The sequence below is a fragment of the Acipenser ruthenus genome, chromosome 19 (genome assembly GCF_902713425.1).
Source record: "Acipenser ruthenus chromosome 19, fAciRut3.2 maternal haplotype, whole genome shotgun sequence".
NCBI classification, from domain to species: domain Eukaryota; kingdom Metazoa; phylum Chordata; class Actinopteri; order Acipenseriformes; family Acipenseridae; genus Acipenser; species Acipenser ruthenus.
The window spans coordinates 1519976-1547370 of NC_081207.1; the positions used below are offsets into that span (position 1 = coordinate 1519976).

General features: G+C 37.4%; 1 protein-coding gene across 2 annotated transcripts; it reads right to left on the reverse strand.

The window, feature by feature from the left end:
• Nucleotides 1-377: 377 nt before the first annotated feature.
• Nucleotides 378-23009, reverse strand: suz12b (SUZ12 polycomb repressive complex 2 subunit b). 2 transcript variants are annotated; one of them, XM_034040124.3, is made up of 16 exons: nucleotides 22263-23009; nucleotides 19991-20037; nucleotides 19535-19599; nucleotides 8577-8645; nucleotides 8303-8352; nucleotides 7972-8057; nucleotides 7504-7735; nucleotides 6989-7091; nucleotides 6475-6580; nucleotides 6005-6182; nucleotides 5071-5159; nucleotides 4809-4952; nucleotides 4407-4564; nucleotides 3830-4028; nucleotides 3581-3654; nucleotides 378-3355 (listed from the first exon to the last, which is right to left on the reverse strand). In XM_034040124.3, the coding sequence occupies exons 1-16, from the start codon at nucleotides 22468-22470 to the stop codon at nucleotides 3007-3009; spliced, it is 2157 nt and encodes a 718-aa protein (XP_033896015.1). In that variant the 5' UTR covers nucleotides 22471-23009; the 3' UTR covers nucleotides 378-3006. The 2 variants fall into 2 exon arrangements, with proteins under 2 accessions (XP_033896015.1, XP_033896014.1); XM_034040123.3 differs by having other exon boundaries at nucleotides 3575-3654; nucleotides 22263-23007.
• Nucleotides 23010-27395: the final 4386 nt, after the last annotated feature.

Genomic DNA, 27395 nt, shown 5'->3' on the forward strand with positions numbered 1-27395 from the left:
GAACCCTACTGTTATTTCTGTCACTATAGAGATTAGTTTGTACGTTTTTATGTGCAGTTGACCCGGTATGTTGTGTCCTCTCATTAGGAGTTTAAACTTTGCACTTAGAAAGTGTGCCTGGAAAAAAAGTCTTCACTTGCTTTAACCTTGGTTTGTGATTACCCGAGGACAAGGGTCATTTCTGATTCACACAGCGTTGTACAAAATTTATTTGTTAGTCAAGATGCAGTATTTCCAGACCAAGAAGGGTTGCATTGATCTAAAACAGAAAATTACTAAGCAGCTGTACTAAACGGGTAATTAAGCCAATTATGTACGACTTGAAAGGCAGAACCATAATTTAGAAATTCTAAAGCATTAGAAAATTAACCAATGAGTTGCTTACAACCATTGACGACAATGGAAAATATTACCTTTATTTTAAATAGAAAACATCAACATTTTCTATAACTCCTTTATTACAAAATTCACAACTTTAACATGGTGGTTTAACAATGTCGTTTCAGGAATTTTTTTTTATCTTGAAATAATTTGGGGGCCCTCATCAACAAACTTGTGCAAAACAATACGAGTCTTCCGTTTTGAAGCAATAAAAGCATAATTAGCTTGCTTAAGAAATGACACAAGCAATAACCATAGAACTACAAGTTTCCTCAAACCAAATCTACGTTTTTACATATGTGCACAGCTTTAGCAAATTAAAGCAAAAGTTTAAAAAAAAGCTTTTGTCGCAATCCTTCAAAATATAATTTGAAGTTCCGAGACTTACACCTCTATATAGCTGGCAAATCAATAGGGTCACAAAAAAAAAGCTGCAGTTTACCCCTTCGGTCAACTGTTCTGCCTGTTAAACTCAGTCATACGTTTAATTTAAACACACTTCTTAAATATACTTCATTAACAGCTGCAAACCACTGTAGTGAAATAGATACCACAAGGTTCCCTTTACAAGCTGAAGTAGTAATTTGTAGACATCAGTAAAAAGTTTAAAAATTCAGGCTTAAGCACGACATGAAATGAAAATTCACATTGTGAGTTTTATCAATGTGTTCTATAGGCTCAGAAAAAAGGGTTACCTGCAGCTTTTAAAAACCAAGGAATGAAGTAGAAACATAATAAAAAACACCGTAAGAGCAGCATTTCTTTTTTTTTTTTTTACCTTTTAAATACAAAATATGAGAATGTTACTATTTAATGGTAGTAACAAAAAAAAAAAACAATTCTAAAAAAAATGAGGTGAGAGTCACTCGACCACAGTGCATGCCAGGTTAAAACCCGCATCACCGACACTGCACTAGTAGTAAAAACTTGGAAAATCTGTAAACAATTGCATGAATAATAAACATGGTTTTTGTATGCAGTTAAATACTGCTAGAAGTATATTTTCTGTTAGTGTCTGCAGTAAATACCCTGTGTGTTAAACAGACAGACCACAGAATACTTGCATATAGAGTGAACAACATTTCAGGTCCAGTCCTGCAGTGCATTTTTCCTTAGAAAGTGGCAGCTCCACTGCCCTGCCACTGCCACTGTTCAACTACAATATAACACATGTTTGTGTGAAGTACTGTTCTAGCAATTCTATGAATTGGATGTTAAAAAAAACTACTGTTGACCGACTGTGTGTAGGTTCAAGTTTTAATAACACACTGGCCGAGCAATGCATCACACACAACCAAAAAAAATAATAACAGCCAGCAAAAAAAGTCAGAAAAAACTTCTAATCAAAATATATTTATATATAAAAGAAAGTATTTCCAAACAGGCACCCAGGACAAGACAAGTGCTAATATACATGAAACAAATCAAAGGGCTGTTACCGTTAACAGCAAAGCACACATTACACACTGTGCATTTCATTATGATAAATTACTTTCTGTAGTTCAATATGATATATTACATGAACCGCCTGTATGCAATACATGTTTAGTAACCAGTTTGAACATTCCTACAATAAATAGAAGCAAAACCAGCTATGGTCCTAAATGGTTTTAGTGTATTCATATCAAAATACAAGTGACTACTTATATACACACACAATAGATGCCGGTTATTAGCAACCCTGATAAAGACAACTTTCAGTTAATAACATTTTCCCAGGAACCAATCGCATCCCACAGATTTTAATGTTAATGGAATTCTGATATTCGCAATTGCACGGCTTCATTACTAGTTGCCAGCGCTACAGAGCGCACTTGCATGACTTGCGCGCGTACTTCATGCAGCTTTTATAAACACACTGACTTCGCAACTGCGTATTTCTGGAGGACCGAGGCTGAATCGTGGCTTTGAAACCGTCTACGAAGCTGCATGTAAAATTGAGATGGATTCACAGCGGGAGGAGGTACATTGTAAAAAGCAGACAACGTTGGACAATTTCTTATTTTAAAATTGTGTTCTTTAGAATTGATTGCAAGTACAACACATTTTTTATGTTTGCTTTACTCATAGCAAGGACAATTGTAGTACATCGCTGTATAGTACTATTTAAGCCGACTCCCTTTTTTTGTTTGACACACGCATGAAGTAAACAGTTCTATGATTGGGTATTTTGTGTTTCTCATGTTAATTTTTAACACTAACATTTCAAACACATGTATTTCAGTGCCATATTTGTACAACTACAGTATATATCATTGTTCCATATAAATAAACTTAAACAGGGGGCTTTTTGCTAATTGGCAACTTTCGGTTAATGACAACTATTTGCTGGGAACCGAGAGGTTGTTAGTAAGTGGCATCTACTGCGTGCGTGTGTGTGTGTGTGTATATATATATACACACACACACACACAAACACACAGACAGATACACAATCAGTGTCTGTGTTGGTTTGTAGCAAACAGCAGTACAACTTTACAGCCCAACATTGATTTTTCTATACTTGATACCTAGTGCCTGTTTGGAATCTGTTTTTCATTATTTGATTGATTTATTCTTCTTTGAATTTAGAACACGATTACCCCCCCAGCGCTCCAATGTTTCAGTCTATAAAGTCCTGTGGTTTCAGAGTTTCTGTCGTTTGTTCTGTTTTGGAACTCCTGAGGCAGAAATGTCAGTTTCAGAAATCCTCTCGCTTGTGGGGGTCTCGATGCCGCTGCCGTTTTCCCAGTTTGGTTCATCGGTGGGCGGCAGGCTCGTTTTTTCTGCCAGCTCATCCTTTTCAAGCCTTTGTTGCATTTCCCGAAGTCTGGCCATTGCTTTGTCTATGGTGACTATGCTGACAAGGTTGAAGTCGTGCATGCTGACCAGGTGAAGCAGAAAGTTCCGACACAAATTCTTTTCGTTTATCTGTTGCCCGCACTTTTCAACAAACTGCATGCAGGCCTGGTTCATCTGATTGTCAGCAATGAATCTGAGCAAAAAAAAAAAAAAAAAAAAAAGATGTAGGCACATTTCTCTCAATCCAAGGAAATCAAGAATAAACCTCAATCTCTTTGATAGAGATATAGATCTATATATGTGATGTGCAAAAGGTAACAGCTGTTAAAGTATCCTTATTATATTATTTGAAAATAATTATAAATGATAGATAACCCATTTATAAATGTGCGAGGATGTATCAATAACATACCCGTACTTCATAACATGAAGGTTCCAGAGTTTCATAACTTCCTTCTCTCCTTCATTCACATCAGTGAACTCTTCAATTTGCTGCAGAAAAACCAATTCTTATTAAGTATTGGCTGTATACACTTCCAAGGTAGCATTTTGAACAGAGAATGGGGTTAGATAAGCGACTTGATATCTACACAAATACGACATGTAGCAATTATATGTAAATATGGCATTGAGCAAGTGTTGGTAAATACCAGAACCCTTTACTTACAGTGATGGTTTTCTCTCTCAGCCACTCCGGGTCCTTCTCATCCTCACTGTCCACCTCCATTTCCTGCGGACGGAGAGGCAGGCAGGCGTCGCTGTGGAAATACAGCCGGTTATGTCCGCTGATGTACGTGCGCTGCTGCTCCATCTCCCCATCTTCAGATTCCAGGAACTCGGACAGGCTGGGTTTTGTGCGCTTCGGCCTGGAAATCCAATCAAATAGGTTTCTTTAAAACAAAGCCTTGTGTTCAAAGGAACAGGCATCTTCTCGTTTGGGAGGGGAGAAGCAGTTTATTCAACAAGCCACTTTTTCAGAAAAATAAACACGTTACCCCCAATTGGCAGTATGTATCTAAGTTGACAGTATTCTAGTTTTATTGTTGGCAACAGCTGATCTTATTACATTATAAAGTGATGAATACAGATTTATTACAAACATAGGTATCCCAGCTAGAATGGGTTATTCACATTTCTAAGGATGTGTAGAAGTGGGAGAGAAAACAAACTAAATTGCTCAAGATTGAAATGGGTGGCAATGTAACTGTGCATGAGGTTTTTACTATGCCAACATATTCCCTCACCGGCAAACAAGGATGTGTGTGACTGGCGTTCTCTTCACTGGCCCATTACGGCTGAAGGCAAATCCTGGCTGACTGTGAATATCCTGAGGATTTCCTACGTATGAGCCATCATAACACTCGTTGATAGAAACATCTATCCTAGCACCCTTTGGATGAGGCTGCAATACAAAACGAAGTTACCATCACACAAATACAAATAAAGCATCACCTGGGGTATAATCTTCAACTGAACTTGACTGCGAGCAGAACAGAACACAGTTGTATAATAATCACAAAGTGGTATGTCAAAGTCCAAACGTGTTTCAGCGACTTCTGACTATCTGGCGCATTGAGCTTTCTCTGCGGATTGCGCTCCTCTTGTTCTGCTAAGGCCGGGGAAGTAGACACTATGGAAATGCTTACCACATAGTTAAAGATAAACCTGCTGTGGCAGAGTTTGAGGTGTTTGAGTAGGCTGTATAGCTTGCGGCAGTTCAGTGTGCACCAAGGACAATGCAAGTCATCTCTTGCTTCCGTCTGTTGCCTTGTGTTGTTGTTATAAAGGAACTAGAAAACACAAGCACATCATCAAACTAAACACATTGACCATTGACACTGGTATGAATGCATCAAACACAAAGCTCAGGACTAGCCTTCGCAGCAAACACGGAATTATACGACTCACCTGATAAAATATTCGTAGCTTCTGTCGAGGCTCACATAAAATCTGCTCCCTTCTTACCTGAAGGTCTGTAGTAAGTGAATCTTTAACAGCTTTTAAAACAGAAAAAAGTGAGGTTAAGATCATGTACCGTATCAAGTTTGTAAATTGCAATTCTTTGGAAAACAAGGAGATCTGCGTTTATAAAAAAAAGACAGAATGGACAGAAACTAGACCTAGATTGTCAGCACATTGCACATCTTTCCATGAGAAACTTCCTTTTACACTTTATATATCCAGTTCTATATCTAGGGCCTCATGAAATCAGCGTTGCAGAGAACATGCACGGAATCACAAGAAAAAACGGAATTAGGCACCCGAGGACATTACCACAAAATCAGTTTAAACAAACAAAATATGCATGTACATATTTTAAAAATGACACTGAAATAGCAGTGTTTGTATGACAAGAGGCAAGTCATGTGAACGCATGAAAAAACTATTTTTGCACCTCTCAGCCACCGTACACGACTGTGATTTTAACTGTAAAAAAGCGCTGCCTCTCGTGTCACTTCACTTGCTAGCTACCGTTATCGCTTGGGGGGGGGGGGGGGGGGGGGGAACAACTGCCTATAAGTTATTCTGTGCAGATAGTACTGTAGTGACTACTGCAGAATGTAGGGTCCAATTGCTGCATTTTTTCTCCAAAGTTCTCAGGTTGCTGTGAATGTATCAAACACGTCTGGTTTTAAAAAACTAACAAACAAATTACAGATTTTTAAAACCAAAAAATCCGAAATCAGGAAAAAATAAATCTGAAAATTCAAAATAAAACTGATTTTATAGGGCCCTATACATCATTAAATATTTGGTTACTGCTTGGACAATGTACATTTCAAAGCTGTAGGAAGAAGAAAAAAAAAAAAAAAAAAAAAAAGTCTGGCAAACTTAGTCTTACCTATTGCCTGTGTTGGCTTGAGAGAGCTTGGCTTGCTTTCGAGAGTGGCAGTGTCTGAATTACGAGTTGCGAGAGGTTTGGCAACAGGTGCAGTAGATTTATCTTTAGTTTCTCCTGCCCACCGCAGAGTGAACTGGAGCGTAGGACCCTGAGAGAATGTTTCAAATGGTGGCAGCCTCTGAAATAGAACAAAAAAAAAAAAAAAGAATTTAATTAGTTTAAAAATAAAAAAAGGCCTCAAGTGTTTTAGGATCTTCAGCTTGGTTACATTTAATTAAGCTGGATTGATGATAAAAAAAAAAAATCCCTGTAACTAGGGATTTTTAAAATCATCCTAGAATGAATTTACCAAACAGTGTGTCTGGAAACATTAACTCAAAACCAAGAACAACTCTGAACCCTCATCATCAGCCAAAAGGAAAAAGACAGAAAGTAATACATGCTACACTATGATACCAGCCAACCACTACCTTTCCATCAAGAATGGTTTCCCATGTAGCTCTTTTTTTGCTCACAGGACATTCTTCCATCTCCTGCATTGATACTTCATATTCCCCATCTAGGAGCTGCAAGCGCCTGCAAATAAAGCATTAGTGTTTTAGGAATAAACTGGGAACATTTCCAAAATTAGTACTGCATATTTTTTTTGTAAAACATTGTTGTAACATTTAAGTGTACCTTTACATTTGTATTCTAAAATAAATGTCTTCACTCAACATTTTAAAATATCTCTTTCGAAAAGTGCTTGATAAAAACACTACTGAACTTCGGATTTTTAAAATAGCACCATTTCACAGAATTTGGATTTTTAAAATAGCACCATTTCACAGAAATTGGATTGTCCTGCTGCTAGGACACAGCCACATGTTCCAATACAGAATGATTAACCTCATAGCAGATTTGCAGAAAAACAAAATGTCTTTGGATAGCTTCTTAATCATCATGTTAGAAACACAACTGGAAAGGCTATAGGGAGATATTTACCTATTTTTATCAAAGACTGTCATTTGTGCTACAAAGGTCTTCTCACCATCTTCACGAAAAGAGGAGTTTCTCTTTTTTCTTATTGGAAACTCTTCAATCACATCTAAAAGTAATAAATGTTATAACCTGTAAAAAAAACTTGCATGTGCAGGGTAACAAAACAAAATAACCAGTTTCAAATAACATAAGGGAGAGAAATTCTCATTTGTAAGCCTTCTTGTTATTTTATCAAGTTGAATGTTGTGCCCTTTTGAATGTGTGTACTGGGTTTGGTGTTCTAGACATCTATCCGTATAGAGGTACAATAGGTCACACTGCAGCACATGTTTGAGATCAGTTTCAATTGTTGAGACTGCAGCAGCTGCCAGAAAACAAGGGCAGGTCGCATCTTCTTTAGATAGCTGATTTCATAAGATATCGTAGGCATGTCCTTCAAGTTTTAAACAAACTGATCAAGCATTTATAAAGCAAATGCAAAGAACTAAAAGAATGCACGTTTCCTGCGTATTCCTTACCAATATTCTCATTCGTCTCTCCATTCATTAATCCATTCACATCCCGTTTTCCTGGCCGTGTCACCCTGAACAGCAGCGAGTAGGATTTCACCATATGGCTGTTGCTAGGCTCAAACTCGTTGCTGGACACAGCAAGGGAGGGGAAGGCTCCTGGTTTAGTTTGGCTGCTGTCAGGGTTCAAAGGCACCTGCTTTTTACCCGTAGGCACTTGCTTGACAGGACAACTTACATCCTAAAATAAAAAAAAATTAAATGTTTAAAAATATCAAGACATTTAAAGGCCGTCTTAAAGGTTGTCCACTTAAGCTAGTGATAAAAAGGAACCCTGACGGTTGTCCTAATTATAAAACTTTGCAATTAAGATTTAGAAGAGGAGGAGACCAGGGGTCAAAGCACTGTACTAGCTGACAAATGAATGTACATGTTATTACAAGAAAAAAATAATGCAACAACATAGAGATTTCTTACCTTCCGTTTTTTGTGGCAGACTTTGATAAGTAGCACCTCTAAGGATACAGAGTTTTGTTCATTCTCAGAGTTTTGGGATGGCTTTTCTAAAAAGAAATAAAATGAAATACAAATGTATTTTTTAAAAAGGACAGCAGGTTAATAACAGTGACCAATTTAACTTTTCTACCCCTAGATGTCTGTTGAAGAATATGTACCACACATGTCCTTTGTTATGGGTTTCTTTAACATTCAAGTAAATAAATATCAAACTGATGTGGATCTGACTTCCATCTCAAGAGCCAGCTGTCTACAGGTTGAGGAGGACAGGTAAATTAAACTGCACACATACCATTTTTATGGAAGAAACCAGTAAACGTGAGTTGAAGATGTGAAGCCAAGCTGTAAAAACAAATTAAAGTTACATTTAGAAGGATGCAGACAGATGTTACAGTAAAAATAATGCAAGACCATTTTGTTTCTACTGCAGTTATTTATGTTTGAATTTTATATTATGCACTAGAGGGCTTAATTTGGCACTAATAAAATAAAAACACTTAAATGTAGTAATAAAATCACAGCTGTACTACTGGTGTTAACTGCTGCATCATACAAACTATGCTTACCTGGGAGATTCCTGCTCTCCCCTCATCTTCTCTACTTTGAATAGCATATCATCCACTTTGAAGGATTTTCTAAAAAGGAAAACAAAGTCATTTCTGTAAGACGGTACGGTTGGGTTATCAGTGGCAACAGTTAGGAGGGTTTGAAGGTTTGAGTGCATTAGTCATTCAAAAGTTTCATGACCTAAGGCCAAACAGAGCATGTGAGCGGAGTGGGGAATGGAGCAGGACCAATTTGCTCGGAGCTGCAGTTGAGCGGATAAAGTGGTTGAGCAGAGCAGGAGCGAGAATATCTCTGGCCCTGCCCCCGCTCCTGCTCCACAATTTCCGGAGCAGTGCATGTGCTGTGCCTAATAAAGTAATGTAAATTTGCACATTAACGTTGACGGTCAGGATACATCACTTCAATGTTAATGTGAAGCCCTGTGCAGTAAATCTTGCAAGAACTTTTTCAATCAGCGAGTGAGTGACGTAAAGGTCGTCCCTCCCGCCACGTCTTTCCTCTTTACACTGCATGTAGCGCGAGTGCCAAGACTTAGGAAAAACTTTTTTCTAAGAGTTACTTGAGTAGAGGTTATTTTACGGGTCAGCAAGGGTAGAAAATCTGAAAACCAGCCAGACTCGCTGTGAAAAAACCAAAAAACCGAAATAAAAAAAAACCTGAATTAAATCACAAATAGTATTCTTTTACATGCATAACACATATACTGTATAGAGCAGACATTTTCAGATCTGTACGTTTCATTTTGCATTTGTGGTTTGGTTTCATATAAAAAGCAAAGGTTAATAAAGATGGCTAACTTTTCTTTAAATCTTGTCTAATCACTGTATTGCTTTTACATTTTAGATTACACATTTCAGTAATCAGTAAAGGGAGTCGTCCGTGTGTCTGTCTCTGTGTCAGTGTCACAGAGAGCGAGTCCCTCCCTTGATTACTGAAATTTACTGACATTGACACCCCCTCAGTGACACACAATTAAAACGTGTAATAATCCAGGTTAAAAAACAAACAAACAAACAAACAAACGGGAGAGGAAGAGGAGTAGGGCTGCTACGATTAAATCAAAAATCGATTTTGATCGATTCCATTCCTCATTATATACAGTACATCAATATAAATACTGGATAATCGATTCAATAATTACATTTTTGTAATGCGCATAGTTAATAACATTATTTAAGTTTATCAACAAAACTGCGCCTTGAATCCAGAGCAGGACGACAAGCTTGTATTCCTGACAAACAGCCTGTAAATAAATTGACTGTATATAGTTTGCGCTTTGGAGTTTCAAAATATGATATGCATATTGTGGTAAGTAAATCAATGAATTTGTATTATGATGATGTTTTAGGAAGGGATTTCCATATTGTGTGTTTTACAGATAGTGAAGGTTAGGTGGTACAGTTAACAAGATTAGCTTGTTAGCAATGCATGATGCTGCACCTGTCACAAAAGAAAAAAACGGTTTTCATAAACTCCAGTTTATACACAGTAGATTACATTCCAAAAGTATTGTAATCTGAGAAATTACGCTACCAAGGCGTAATTACCGCTCGCATTCACAAGCTTTTACTTAACAGCAATGATATTAAAATAAATCAAGTCGGGGGGAGAGGAACGGAGCGAAAATGTATATGGGTGCTACAATCATTAATATTTATTCGAACGATTAGATTTTGAGTGCCCAATTAATCGATTGCTATTTGCAGGCTTAACTGACAGTCCTAGAAGAAAGAAAACTGTGAGAGACTCCACAGTCAATTCAGAGCGAGATTTTTGGAAGGCCACCCAAACCAGGTAAAGTGATAGTAGCCTTTGAGACTGAGCGGAGTGGACTGGGAAATTAAAAGATTTGGAGTTGAGCGGATTCAAATATGATTGAGCAATGAGCGGGATTCCAGACCGCTCCGCTCACATGTTCTGAGGCCAAGGCCTTAAGAATGTTTAGAACTATACAACAGACATTCTTCACTTCTGAGGGACAGCTGAACTATGACTACATATTAGTTATTTAATATTTCAGTGCGAAAAAAAGCTGGATTGCCGTTTTTTCACTCTGGGTCACTCATCCAGGAGTTATTACATAACACATTAGGTCGGTGGTTTTAATTTCTTTATTACACAGATAATATATTTGATGTGACGCAATTGTAAAATGTAATTTACAGCCTGTTTGAAACGCAAGCGATGGCTGTCTTTGGCTTGTACTGTGAAACATCCCAAATTAATTTTAAACAATCTGTGTAACTTGTTTCCTTTTCAATGAGGATTGACAATAGAAAAGGTTTAGCTTTGATTAGTAGCTGTTTTATCGAGCTGTGTTTCATGAAATCAGCTTTAAAGTAACATCTGACTGTCTACATCTTGTTTTTTTTTATGGTAAAAGGAAGATGCTTCACCATTGTAATGTATCGAGTGTGTGGGAGGTACTGTAGTTGCAACATTATTTTTGGTCAGTGGTGTAAACTCAGCGATCAGAGGGTAAAAATAAACATTAGGAAGCACGTGTTTTTTGTATATAGTTACTGCATGTGAATCCTTGTATCTCAGACTTGTTGTGTCTGGTTTAGTTGGCTGGAGAGAAACTGTTAGGCTAGTGAGTTTGAGCATCGGATTGATCTATTTAACATATTTTTCAAATACTGCGTCTTATTTATTTTTGTAATACCTGTATTCATCTTTCTTACTTTATAATTTTGTATTAGATCTAATTTAATATCTTTCTACCGTCCTCCAAAAAACTTAATCATTGGATATTTAATCTAATTTTTTTTCCTGTTCATTTGATTTCTTTCTTTTCATCTCTTTTTTTGAAATATTGATTGTAATTTATTTATTTATTTTTTTTAGGATATATACTTTTTCACCTCACCACTGCTACAGTCCGAGAAAATACTTGCATGTTTAAAAAAAAAAACAAAAAAAAAACCTGCAATATAACAGCATTGATTAAGGTTAGGGCTTCTAATTTTCAGTTTTAACCGATAAAACCCGATAAAACACCAGATACATAAAAAAATGAAGTCGGTGAATAGCCAATAAACACCGGAAAAACTGTGGAGATGGTTAATCAATTCACGTTGACTTTACCCTTTTTCCATTAAAAAATAAAACCTACTACAAAAAATAAGAATAAATTCCATTTCCCAGTGCTGCTTCCTGACTATTATTATTATTATATTATTATTATTATTATTATTATTATTATTATTATTATTATATTATTGTTTATTTAGCAGACGCCTTTATCCAAGGCGACTTACAGAGACTAGGGTGTGTGAACTATGCATCAGCTGCAGAGTCACTTACAATTACGTCTCACCCGAAAGACGGAGCACAAGGAGGTTAAGTGACTTGCTCAGTGTCACACAGTGAGTCAGTGGTTGAGGTGGGATTTGAACCGGGGACCTCCTGGTTACAAGCCCTTTTCTTTAACCACTGGACCAATGATACTTGCATCTATCATTGATTCGTTCTGAATACTTTAAACCCACCCCAACTACTGAGTGACAGCACATTCCTACATTTCTATTGGAGACTCCGCTTGCGAGATTTAAAACAAGATCAGGATGAAGGCTTGTTGTGAGATTTAAAGCTGTATTACAGTTAAGATGGAGGATTTAAAACAGAATTGTGGCAGAATGTACAAAAATGCCTACACACAAAACCCCCAGAAGAATGTGCCCGTGACCATAGGGATTTCGTTGTGGAAGACAGCAATCTTAAGGTGTGCAAGTAATGTCGAGTTACTACTATACATTTTGGCAGAAAAAGAAAAAAAAGGCTCAAGCATTTTGGAAAGTAACCAAAAACACTAATTTCATACTGTATATCAAAAACGAAAGACCCGAAAAAAACGATTTACATAAAACTCAAATAGCTAAAAATAAGCACCAAAAAATACAATTAATAAAACCCAAACAGAAGCACTAATTAAGGTACACTCCAGTCCTGTAGGTGGCAGCAATAAGTCTCATATTTGGCTTTGCCAGCAATATTAAGGATATTTACTTTTAGGCCCTGTCCACACTCCATAACCGATCTCGAGAACCGTACTCAAACGGTTAAATTAATCCAGCTCAAACTTTAGCGTCCACACTGAAGTACCGTTTCATGTTTAGTGAAGTAAGTATACGTGGCTTGTTTATCAAGACGGAAAGATGTACCGTGTGTGAAAGAGCTGCTGGGCAAAAAAACACACACATGGATGTTCAGTTTTTCAAGAACCTTCGCTTAAGACATGCCAATGCTGTTGCTGTTATTGGAATGCAGAAAAACGAAGACACACATAGCTGAAGGCAGCAAACAGTAGTGCTTAGAATCCCGTCTCGTTGTCATGCAAACTGTCTACTGTTAGTATATATAACAAAGTGTGTGTTTATATGTATATCTATACACAGACGGATCTTTTTTGAACTACCGGTACTACATTCCATAGGAGATTAAACGTTCATAAAAATGTACCCGCATTTTGATTTTGTTATGCTTATCAATGGCAAATGGAAACCAGCAGGCTGTATGAGAACAATTCATTAAAAGAGCAATTGTGTGGATTTGTGGATATTCTTTAGCTTGCCATACATACTACAGTAATTCCCTACAATTTAATAGATGACTTGTCCTTTAAAATATGCAAATAAAAAAAAAAGGTTTACCTGAGTGTGTGATCCACATTCAGAATACCTCTCATAAAATCTTAAATCTTTCAAGTTAACAAAGCCACAATACCAAAACAGCACCAAAAACAACTCTAACATACAAGAATGACACAACAAAACTGTCAAATATTTGATTAGTATCATTCAATTCTAAAACAATTTATATAAAAGCTTGTAGTTCATTTAAAAAATCACCCAGATACACAGCAGGAGATGTTGCTTCATCCAGAACTTAAGTTTAATGAAGCCTTATTTCTTCACATTGGTGTTTGTAAAACAAATGTACTTCACTTTAATGTTTAACCTTTGTGGGGAATGCTACAGTTACAAAATAAATATATATAAACAAAGTACTTTACTCTCTGAAAGAAATGCATTGTTAGCCAACCGTTGAACACATAACACCTAAGCTTCATTAGGGGATGTTAAATATTGCAACAAGAAGGTTGTCTGTGACCACGATGAGTGATTTTAGGATTGGTTATTCTGTGCAAAATTAAGACCTGAAGTACTCAAAACCCCACACAGTTCTGCACTGTTTTTACATTTTTAAAAAAGGTAGTTTTAATTTTTAAGCCCATGTCGAAAAGCTCTAGTTTCCTGTTTATTACAATAAACCAAAAAAGTGACCCATTTTGAGTTGTCTTGCTTCCTGTTCCTGCCTAATATAAAATATGTTTGCCCTCATGAACTTCTTATTCCACAGCAATCTAAAATGTTGTGCTTGAATACGATATGTTTTTCTGTTTGTGCCATGACAAGAGAATGGAGTTACGGGCATTCAAACCAGAAAAATAGGTCCACATAATCCCAACATAAAATGATTCGGATTTCTTTCCCCTGTTTAACAGTATTCCAATTACCAGTCTACAAGGTATAACTAATTTAATTTATAATACCCAAATCTATACATACAATGTCCTCAACACAATCATTTAAGTTAAATTCTGAAAGGCTGCATGTTTATTTGTTGCGAAATACTTCAATTTTTTCCAAATAGAATTTCAAGAGGTTAGTTTAAATACTCACAAAGTAGGACTTAAAGAATGACAGACAGAAAGCAATTAACACTTGTGCTTTCTTTTAATAATTCACCAAATACAGATGTGCACCCAAATGATTTCTTCACTTTAACCAAAACATGTAAATTCATAGACCTAGCAAATGTTTCTAAGACATTTATACTGAATTTATAAAATTATAAAACACAGAATATTCACCTGGGCAATAAAAGAAACATTTGTATTTCACTTAAACTATAAATAGTGACAAGCAGAGAACTTGCAATCTTACTAGTATACCTGAACTTTCTTAAATTATAACCATAAAAATGAACATTGATGGTTCGTGTACACTGGACAAACACAATATCACTGAATTAAACCACCACATCATTAGACCAGTTCACGATTTTCTTTTTACATATTTCTTGGTTTTTATTTACTCCAAAGCATCTAAACAAAGCAACAATATATCTTTCCACATAACTGTTACTTCCTTCACACACCACAAGATTAGCATTGGCAACAAATGTCACAGTATATCCATAAAGGGCTGAACAACTATTAATCATAGAGCAAAATGCTGGTGCAAAATTGTAAAATCTGTGATTGAAATCCACACAGCAAACTGACCACCATCAAGCTTTGACCAAAAAGAGCATTACAAGGACATTAAACGTACTTTGAAGTCTTTTACCATTGAAGATAAAACATCACATCATGTCATATCCCGCTTTTACTTTGCTACGTCTTAGTCTGTAGAAGACAGTTACAATAAGATTTAAAGATCATCTGTCAAGTATGTTCAGTGTGTTTCTACTTGTTAAATTCGGCACAGCCCTCCAAATTAGTCAGGAGTACTTATGCTAGATGTATAACCGGTCACGTGACATTTCACCAAAACGCATATTTTTTTAATGTATTCATTTTTTGTAATTTATCACATACAGCAGTCTGTCGCGTATCCGATTGCTGTGGTGCCACATTAAGGGCAGATATTATAAAAAGGAAGGTTTGGCAATTGCCTCCAAGTAGTTTTTCTAATTGGTGCAACAGAAAGATTAACACTGGGGCAGGTTTCATGCTGTAGTGGGCGTGGTACGGTTCAGTCCACACGGGGTGAGAAAAGCATTTCTGACATTTGCTATATAATTTAATAAAATTGCATTTCTAAACAAAGGAATGAATGAATTACGGAATCTTTAAATTTACCTGTACACTTGCATAAATTATTTGTTTAAAAAAAAAAAAATGTCCTTGATATCTATTTAATTTGTCAACAGAAGGGGTGTTTAAAAAAAAAAAAAAAAAAAAAAAAAAAAAAAAAAACCCAAAAAAACATGGATTTCCCGTTTTGGGCACCGATCCCTGAACAGTAGAGTTAATAGGGATGTGCTTTTGGTACATTATGATGAACATTAAACGCTTTGCAGGTGTCAGTGTTTAAACCATATCTACACACACACACACACTCTTTATATTACATTCTGATAGTGACAGCCCTGGTTAGTATTTAAGCAAATAAACCGTAAATAAGCAAATAGCGTTTTAACATCGCAAAAAAAAACCAAAAACACCTACACAAAATATATATTAAAATGTTTATATTTATGGTTGTATTTAAAGTTGCTAGTGGAGATATAACTACATACATATTGAACACATTTTCGGATAGTATAATGCTTTTAGAAGTATGTTTCTTAAAGGTTTGTTTAACAACAAAAAACAGGAACCTATTTTTTTTCTTGTTTTTTGTTATAACTTTGCCCAACATTATATGGGTTTTTAAAGAAAAATAAGAAATGTACATCACCCACTGTACAGCGCTAATGAAAATGGCTACAGGAAAGCAAAAGAGAGTTGTGCCGTTTGGTCCAAAAGCTTACAGAACAACTTCAAGTGAAAGAAGCCTGGGGAATGGGGTCCACGAGTGTGTGGTAATTGCAAATTTTTCTCCCTTTGAAAGTTTTGTATAAACAGCTGCAGCACGATTCTCTTCACGTTTTTCCAGCCTCGCTGTTATTGTTTTATGGGTCGGCACAGTATTGGGATAATCTTACATTGATTTCAAAACTGCAGCATTCACGATTCACACGCACTGTCCTCATAGAGGATAACTTGTCCATGCCCTGTTCGGCCAAATCTAAATCAAATGTTGTTATGGATGTTTGCTTTTTATTGCCATCAGTAACTCCATCCACAACAATTCTGAATGTTTTCATTTCAAATGGTGAAGCACTGAACTTGTGTTTTTGTGGTACGGCAATTTTGTTTGGCATAATTTACATACCATAGTTTTCTCATCCGGTTCCTCAAAATACTTCCAAACGTGGCTTCCTTTGTTTAGAGATGCCATTTTAAATATAGAACAAACTCAGAAAATACGCTTGTCACGAACGTTATTACCCTGCTGTGGAATTTATACTATACCACGCCTACTACAGGCATGAACACACACAGTGCACCAATGAAGCGACAGATCAACTGAGAATAAAACTGGCGAATTAGAAAAGCTACTCAAGGACAATTGCCAAACCCCTTCCTTTTTATAATTACTGTGGCACGAGAGCAGTCTGATACGCGACTGACCGATGATAAATTACTAAAATTACTGCATAAAAAATGTGTTTGGTGACATTTGTCACGTGACTGGTTATACGTCTAGCAAATTATTAAACGTTTAACCACTTCTTTAGAGTTTATACTTAGTTTAAAATTCCCATCCCTAACAGATAATGTAACAAAGTATTGGAATCTGTGCATTTGATATTCTGTTACTTTTTTTTTTTTTTTAATTATTGGTTTTGTTTTGTTCTTTGAATAAAGCACAGGTACATCTCAATAGCACAGTACAAAAAGACATTTACTATGATAATTCCCTATGTGCTTTTTTATTTTTTAGATTCCATTGATTTTTTTAGTATTACATGCAGGACAGCCTCTATAAGATCGTTATCTTCATAAAAAAATGTGCACAGATTAATCTACTGGTTAATCAACTAATGCCCATAAAATTAACTAATCATTTTTATTTTTTGTAGTTAAGTCTTTGCGATGTTAAAACATTATTTGCTTATTTAGGGGATCTTTGCTTGGAAAATAGTAACCAGGGCTGTCATCTGTATGTACTTTAAAAGCTGTTAGTCTTTCTGAAAACAACTTGAACTAAAAACAGTCAATTATTTCCCACTTTTTAATGAACCACCACAACATTAGTATGTATGTCCATTTGCACTCAAGTCTTCTTTTTGGCTACAGATGGGAATCTAGCTGAATAAATATATATTTTTAAAATATTGTAGAATGTATTTTTGGATGCGACATCCACAGGGTTCAAATCCTGGTTTCATGCTAGAAGAGAACATTTCCCAAGCACTAAATCAGTCTAAAAATGGCCAATATTCAGCATTAAAAAATGCTTCCTATCCAGCCAACAAACTACTATTTTAGGGGAAAAGGATTCCCTTTTCAATGTAATATTTGTTTAGCGCAGTTACATAAAATTGCTTCTGTGCACAGTTACAAATTAATTAAAAGTATTAGGTGCAGTATGCCAAATCACACATCGCAAACATGATTGTGATGTTAAATCAGTGTCCTATTGTAAGTGACTCTGCATATAATGCACAGTTCACAGCCTACCTCTACAAAACGCTTTGTGATGGTGGTCCACTATGAAAGGCGCTATATAAAGATATTATTAAAATTAGAACTTAAGGAGTTACTTGCTAAAAACTTACGCAACAACTGTGCAATATGTATTCCAACTCCTGAATATTACACACTGCTGATCCTAGGCTTTCATCATTAAACAATTCAATATCCTGTTCATCTAATTGAAGCCATTTTAACATTAATGTTACCTGAATGTCCATATACAAAACACGTTTGTCAACTTAAAAGGCAATAAGGACAATGCAGCTGTTTCCAAGCTACCACACAAAAGGAAAACAAAAAACAAACAAGGAGACTTGCACAGATATTTCCAATGTATTACTAATTTATTGTGCATTCATTTTAACATTGACTTATTTATTTAGCAGCCTACATATATAGTCTACTTCCTATTTGTTTTTGAATAAAGAAACAGACCCTATAATGACCACAAATGACTAAACTATTATAAGTCCAGTGCTCTTCATGATAATCACTCCATACACAACATTTTACCTTGGTGCAGATACAATACTTGTTACATTGGTAACCACAAATAATTTACACAATGCCAAAGCACACAAAATTGATGTCCAACACATTGCTTAGAGCCACTTCTTAATCTTAACAACAAAATACCAGTAAATGATAGCAGTGGCTAAAGAAAACAGCTGCTGGAGCAATTAGAAAAAGAAACTGTTGAGGCATCAATGAACTCTGATGCATATTTAAATGTAGGCGTATGAATCCTACAGCTAGTCCTGTCTGGGGTGAAATTACTCAGGAACCGCATGACATCCAGTTAATACAATCCCTAAGCTTCAAACTGGAGGGGAGTTCTTTTATCCTACCTGGGTGAAGTGTTGCTGCTACTGCCCCCCCCCCACCCACAGCACTGAAGCAGTCCATTACTTTTAAACCGGTACGTGCAGAATGTTTGGAGTACAGAATTAAAGAGAGTTCTTAATTTAAAGCTTAGGTAGAAAACTAGAATTGCACCATGTGTCCCGACACACAATCTGGTCAAAAGATACACACTTTGCCCAGTTATTAACTGCTCAGGACCTTGGGTGGCAAAATATTTCTCTTCTAAAGCAGCATGTGATAAATCATTTGGCTTGTTCTACGCATCTTACACAGTCAGTTGAACTAAACTGATGCAGAACACAGGGCACACTGCTTTATCCACTGCTAAATTATTACATGAAGTGGACTGCTTCATTTCCATTCTGCACATTTGTACTTGCCTAGACAGTCTTCAGATCAGGAACTGCCATCACACAAATAACACTCTCAATGTATTTGAACTACCCCTTGGTAAAAATATTGATTACATGCTTCATTAAACTGGCCATTAATAGCCTTCACGAGCAATCAAATTAACCAACAATATATGAATGGATAAAACACAGCATCAATTTAAAAGGTTAACATGCACATTAATATACTGCAAATCAGATCATTTTTCACTTCTAAAAATGCTGCAGTAACAGACCTCGGTACAAACTGTACATTAGATATTCCTTTAAAAAAAGAAAAAAAAAAAGGACAATTCACACACAAGCAAAGCATTATACAAAACATCTACTCCAGATTTCATACAGCAGCACAGGCAATAAAGTACTGAAACAAACCCAATGTATTTACCTTTTGGCATTTCTTCTGGAATTTCTGTGAGACATATACGTGAGGGTTCTGTGCAAAAATATAGGCTGAAACAAGAGAAGTCAATTAGGAATAAGCTCTTTAGAGTTTTAAACATAACATGCTTTTACTGAGGAGTGCATTTAAATTATTCCCAGATTTCACAATGATATGGCAAAGCAGCACACATTACAGCCTAATACAACACATGTAGCAAAGGAACAACTAAAGAAATTAGACCAAAAGACACAGCCAATACAGCAGTTTGTGTTTTTAAATATATAACTCAAATACATTACAATTTTTAACTGACAGCTGGTAATTTTTTTTTAGAGATTTTCAGCATAGTTGTAATCTGCCAAATCCTACATTGCTTAAGTTCATTAACAAAATTCTCAACTATACTATATTATTTTAACTTAGCTCAATGGAGATAAAAAAATCAACCAAGTTACTTACCGCTATAAGGTTCCTGGTTCGAAGAAATCTGTATATCTGAGTTGGTTCTGCAACATAATACAATGTTGCATTTTCAACTTATAAAATTAAAAACTGTTTAAAACACATTACTACTACAAACCAGTTATATCATCTTAGCAGAATGTATTTAGTAGTAATATTATTAATTTCTTAGCAGACGCCCTTACCCAGGGTGACTTACAGTCGTAAGCAAATACATTTCAAATTATTATTATTATTATTATTATTAATTTCTTAGCAGACGCCCTTACCCAGGGTGACTTACAATCGTAAACAAAAAATACATTTAAAGAATCAGAGTACAAGTATTAATATAATTAAGAGCAAGATAAAATACAATGACTTCAGTTCTAGCAAGTACAAGTATGACAAAATACGATTCAAAATCGGAGCAGATAACAGTGCCAGTGATAGTTACATCAGGATACGATTAAATGCAAAATACTACAGATGGAATAACACTTGTGGCAGATTACAGTACTCTGTAAAGTACAGGATTAAATGCAGTAAAATAGGGAGCAGATAAGTGCAAGTAAAGCACATTATAAAAACATCCAAAGCTAAAAAGTACAAGTTAAAATAAAGAAACTGGCTAAATATTACACCTTTGAAAGTCTTAAGATCTCAGCAAGTTTTCCAGACCATTTCAAACATGATTGTAAACATGCAACATTACTGGGCTAAAAAGCTTCAGCAGTACCATCTACCAATAGAGATACAGAAAATGGGTATAAAACACATTGAAAACAGATAGGCAAAATTAGGTTTCTAGGTCTTTCAGGAGGGAACTTAGAACATATAACCATACCATCCCGTTTGTGCAGTATTATAAACCCTATTTCAGACACATCGAATTATAACACATGGTGTGGAATTATAACTATCACGTTAAATTACATTTAGTGAAACAACTTCAATTAACACAACACACGTTTGTAGTTTCCCCAGATGTAACCCAAAATAACCCCGTTAAAGATGTACCCAGCATTAAATAAGAAAAAACAGAATCAAGACTGCATTGATACATAATACACCACACCTCGATTTGTTATGCCTTTGACGAATGATAAATTAAAGTAGAACCAAAGGATTGTATTTTTTCTAAATTTGTTATTTCTGATCATATATTTCAGAAGAAAGTTAAACATAAGGTTTAAAGCTGCAGACAATTTAATATACATATTTCAGGCGGTTTGCATATTTAATGCAAATGTAATGCTACAACATTTAGACTAAAGGCGCAACAAAGACTATTTTTACAGCCTGTGTTTGTTAATAATAAGTCAATTTTTACATGGAAACAAATGAAACGCGTCAAAGATTAGTCTATACTTGTATACCCGAAGTTCACTAGGTGGTAACTGGTGGCACGTCAGGAAACTTAGCAACACCTCCTCGAATTATATGCTACATACCTGCTTAGAAATCAATTTCTGAACGACATACATTTCTTTATTTTTTTTCTTAAAACAGATTGTCAAATTTACTTTTACAGCATGATAAATACTTAAATCGGGGACATCTTGTGTGGGGTTATAGACTTTAAAACGGGCAAAAATAAGACAATTAGATCAAAAACGTATTTTACACACTTTAATGTACACGAATTTCAGTTCGTAACACAACTTCGACTGTGTATCAAATATTTAATTACACGTTAGTGACGTGTTTTGTTTTCTTTCAAGAGTAAAATACATTGCAATGATCATAACATCAGTCTAGCGTACAGCCTTCTTTGTCACAAAATGACGGGCCCCGCGGGGTTACTGAATTTAAGAACTTCTCGCAGTTTTTGGTTTGGTTATGTTGAAATAAATGTATTTTATCTTTACTCCAGCTGGCTATTGAACTTCGTTTGCGGTAACACTGAACATAAAACGGGGATTGACTGTACATATAACATAAGTATTAATACTACACATTTGTACTGTACACATGTGTCTACTACGACTAGTTTAGTAAAATCGCCTGCTACCTTCTTACCACAAAATAAATGATACATCAAGAATGGAAGGAAACGTAAGATTTTTTTTTTTACTTCTCTTTTAAAAACAGTTGTGTTTGTTTGTTTTAATATTGTTTTATTTACCGTTTTGAAAACCCAACTAAACTGCAAAAAAACAAGCTCAAAAACATCCAGTATTTAGTCAACAAATACTTTGAAACCAACCAAGCCCTGCTTCGCGTTTATTTTCTTTTAACCCTAAAAAGTTCAGGACAGCCTTTTATGAATAAAAACTGTTGTACTCACTCTCAAAGGCCTGCAGGAAAAGCTCGTGGTCGGCCTGAAGCTGCTCCATCTTCGGCTTCTTGGCTGCGGGCATCACCGCCGCGGCTGAATGCGAGTACACGCCGCCGTTCGCTTTACCGCCGGGGCCTCCGGTACCAGCAGAACCGATACCGGGAGCTGATGCCGAGCCGACACCGCCGCCCCCAGCGCCGTGTTTCTGAGGCGCCATCGAACCAAACCAACAGACACAAAACGCCCGTTTATAAATACAATTAAAAAATTTTTTTTTTTAAATAATAAATGTGTACGGATTTATGTTTTTTGACAGAAACTATATTAATGTATATCCGGCTCTAAAATAAAAAAAATAAAATAAAAGCCTACTTTATTTATCTCTTCAGAGCCAACAGCAACTAAGTCCTGACTCTATTCTGTGTTATCGATTGAGGAGGAGCCATGGAGTTACACACAGGCGGTTTTAATTTAAATGGTGGAATTCAAATTTTCCGATCCCCTGCGTCTTAAATTACATGTTAGCCGGATTACGGTTTCGATACCTGTTACCTGGTTTTGAAAACAAAATCATATCTTGCGGGGGGAGGAGGGGGAAGGGGGGGTTATCACGGCTCCCCTGAAGATAAAAAGCCTCACGAAACTCCGTTAAACCCCCTGCGCGCACGGAGCGCATCCTACACTCCTGCTCTTAGATCCCGCCCCACGGCTCTCAACGGTGGCCTATCCGCATTACGAGATTGGACCGGGCTGGACACGGAGCGTCGTGAGTGGCTGGCCGGGCGCTCAATCACACCGGGGCCTGGAGACAGGTTAGGTAGAGGCGAATGAGTTTGCCGCTCGCGCGCCTTTTTTTTGCTCTTTGAAATGATTTTGCGGGAAACCGTGGTGGCCACACGGTGCATCATGGGTGCCGCAGTGCCATTTATACAAATCAGCATAGGGTTGACTTTATTTCACTTTACTGCAAGCAGTTAGTTGTTGGGAGGGAGACTACCCAACATGCTTGATTCTGTTTGGTTTCCATCATAGTTACGACCTACAGTTCCACCTACAGTAGCGCTATCAGAGCACCCAGTGCTCAAAATCTACGACTACAAAATGCCTACTGTAACGTTATACAAATATGTGCTAGTACTGCATTTATGCACAAAAAAGCGTATTAAATGGACAGTAAAACGGGAAAATGCAAAATTTAAACAGCGATTTTCCTAGGTGCATATATATTCATTTAACAGTACACGTGTATATGTGTTACCCTACTTCACTCCCCTGTCTCTTTCCAATGTCAAAACAAACTATCCGAAATGGATGGCAAAATAATATTTTTTTCGTTTGACATCAAAAGGTGGGTGGGATGAAAAATGCAAATGAACTTCAAGTGATTTGTTAAATGAACGGATTTATATTGCAATTGTAATTCATTTGATGCAATCTGGTTAAGGCAGTATTGAAAAAGAATGTAAAAATAATCCAAGGGACCACAGTTACGTCACTTGGCCACCGGTGGCGCTGTGTGCTATGCTACAATCCTATTAGAAGTGAATGTAAATTAAACGAAAGGGAAAATTGAATTGTTTACTTTAAGCGACACATTTCCAATGCAGAGCTTCGCTTTTTAGCAAAGCTCACTATACTTCCCTGTTCTTTACCTGCCTTTGCTTTGCCGTGCTCTTGTGGGTAATACGAGGGCAGGAGAGTCTGTATTATTTTACACGTGGGATGACGCATGACCCCTGCCTGCCCTCGAGGTAGCAGGAATAGAAGCTTTTCAGTCCAGGTTGCTATGGCAGTTTAATCCCCATTTGACCATTGCCTTATGAAAACTGAACCCTTCCCTGTCTGGGGCCGGCGTGGAGCTGTGTTTTTTCCTACTGAGATGTCGGATAAGGTTCTCGTTAATTGGCTCTGCTTTGCTTTTTTTGTTTTTGTTTTTACATCACAGGATGAAGTTTCTCCAGCTCCATGGCAACCGCCTGTACTCATCTTTCAATTAGCTGGGTTAATTAGTTCATTGTGATGTTAATATTCTATTAAACCTTGCTAACGCTATAATAATACTAATAATTCAGGCATGTTAAAAACACACATGCATAATTTCAGAATATTTTGCAAACATTTCTAATGTTTGGTGAATATAAATAAAACGTTAGGTTACTTAGCGTAACCCTGGTTCCCTTTCAATTTGAAGATGACCACCAACGACATTATGTTTAGGATAATGTATACCAGAGCCATCGCGAGGGAGAAGGAATGGCAGCATATGAGGGACGCATCAGAACCGCATAACCCAATGCTCAGCGGTGTGAGCTTACACCCTCAAGGACCCTCGTGCCTAATGAAGGCAGGGCAGGATCTACCACATTAAGACTGTAGAACCTGGAGAAAGTATGCGGTGTAGCCCAGCTAGCTGCAGTACAAATATCGGACAGCGAGGTCCCTCTGAAGAGGGCCCAAGATGTAGCCAACCCTCTAGTGGAGTGTGTGGCTACCCTCCCAGGTGGGGGCAAGCCAGCACCATTATACACAGTGGAGACTGTGTCCGCAATCCAGTGTGACAGATGCTGCTTAGAGAGAGGCTGTCCTAGGGTCCGTGTCCAGTGACAGATGAAGAGCTGGTCAGACTGAGGAAATTCAATCTCTCATCCTCCGTTGAAGCAAACGGGAGGGGGGGGGGGGGGGGGGGGTATGGAAGGACTCCAGTTCCACAGACTGATTAATGTGGAAGGTTGTGATATACCTTGGGGAGGAAAGCAGGGTTGGTGCGCAGAGACACCCTGCTGCCATCCTCCCAAATACGCATGCAGGAGCTGTGCACAGACAGTGCCTGCAGCTCACTGACCCGCTTAGCGGAGGTGATAGCCACGAGGAAGGCTGTCTTCATAGACAGGTACTATGGAGCGTATGGGCTCAAATGGGACCTTCGTGAGAGCCTCCAGTACAACATTGAGGCTCCATTTGGGGAGAAAAGTCCTCCTGGGAGGGCGTAATCACCGAGCCCCTTTAAGAAATTGGGTAGCCAAGAAATGCACGCCCGGAGACACAGTCTACGGGGCCATGGCATGCAGAAATAGCCACTAAATACACCTTCAAAGTGGAAGGTGACCTACCAGTATCAAGCAGTTGTTGCAGAAACTGTAAGATAACTGGCATAGGGCAAGAGATTGGGTCATGGCTTCCAGCTAGACACCAAGCTAGGAAACACCTCCACTTGTAGGTGTACAAAGACCTAGTGGAGTCTGCCCTAGCGTTCTGCAAAGGGTGTCTGAGGCCGGCAGCCTTCAGGGGCCCTGCTTGAGCTGCTGATGTTGCGGCGGGGCAGTTTGGGATGGCTGTTTAGGGCGCTGGCCCTGGAAACGCCTCCTGGTACACTGGTGTGTGGGGGCTGGCCACGTCCTGCATTCCCTGCCGGTTGGGCCCGGTTGTTTGCTGCTGGTGTGCCCTGTAGGCGATGCCTTAGGTCACCCAGCGGAGCCGTGGGGACTGGAACTGTTCTGGTGACAGTCCGTGTCTGAGGATCTCGCCAGCGGTTCGACCTGCCCCACACGGGAGCAATGTGGCCACCTGCCTGGATGCCTTGTGTTCCCAGTGGGATCTCTGCAAGATCTCCTCCACGGCTGGCCCAAAGGTCTTATCCAGCGCGGCCTTATCCGTTGGTGGTCGTCTTCGAATTGAAAGGGAGCCACAGATGTGCAGAACAAAGTATGCCGGTTAGCCATTGAGCAACTGAAAACGGTTCTCTAATCTGAACCACACGCATTTCAGCATAACTCTCTGTCGTATTACTGGGCTCTCCCACACCCAGAACGCCTTTCTGATAAAACACAAAATTAAATAAAGGGAATTACTGCAGTACGAAATACACGCAGAGCATTGCCATTTTATCAGCCCCATACCATGGCGGGATAACCACACGTTCATATCGTAGTGTATTTTACACAACCAGAAAATCCACCTGAATTACTTCATCCACTATCGAGTTTGTTTAAGTTTGGTAGAATTTTCAAAAGGAATGTAAAAAAAAACAAACAAACAGAAAAATCACAACTTTATCGCAGAAAAGATCCATAGAAAGGTCGAATCTGCCGTAAATACCGCAGATATTTGAGTGGTTCATAAAAAGCAGTTTGTTGATCAGAACATTAGAGCTATTTGATTACTATTCAAAAAAAAAAAAAAAAAACCCTCAACAATGCATTCCTTCAAACTGATTTTTTATGTTTTGTTTGATTTGAAGTTCACGTTAAGTTGCGCTCCCCTTTGTGGAGGTATGACACAGGCCCGGTTTTTGGGATGGAACCGCATAACAGTCTCGCGTTTTGATTGGTCCATGTCTGTCACATGAATACGTCGTCACACGAGTGGAAAAGCGTGCAGGCATTTTTAACATTGTGATCAGATAGAGTGATCTGCTTTCCACAACCTTACCATTAAAATATAATGTGGTATTACACTGTACTGATATTACAAACTATGAGGAATTACTTTATATAAATTATCATGTTATGCAAGAAAGTAGAATTGGCTTTCTGTGGTGATGTACTTTTTTCTAGCATATATCTATAATCGTTTTTGCGATATATTTTAATATAAAACATATATACGCTATTGCAGTTTTGTTACAGGATACATTAGTTTATCTCTAATGTAATCACAGTTTTACATATAGACTGCCCCTGTTTTCATTTACGTCGCAAATTCTGGGCCGCTTTACTTTTCAGATAATGTCCCAAATTCTGGGCTGATTTGGTTTGCAGATAACATCCCAAATTCTGGGCCGCTTTGGTTTTTAGATAACGTCCCAAATTCTGGGCCGCTTTGATAACATCCCAATTTCTGGGCTGCTCTGGTTTTCAGATAACGTTCCGAATTCTGCATTTTCGAATTCAGGCCAGTTTTTGAGATATTCTGCTTAGCTGACAGCCGAGTTTCTAAGTCATGCATGCACAGTTTACCATAAACTGGACCGTTAATTCATTTAAGAGTACATGAATCAAAGTTAATGTATTTTTTACTCTCCTCAGAAAACATTTAGGAACATGGTATACCAAAAAAAAAAAGGTCATCTCATTTGCTTATGTAATGTCCATCAATATATAGTGAGGCATAGGGGTTTATCAGAACTTCTGGGTTTAAGAGACC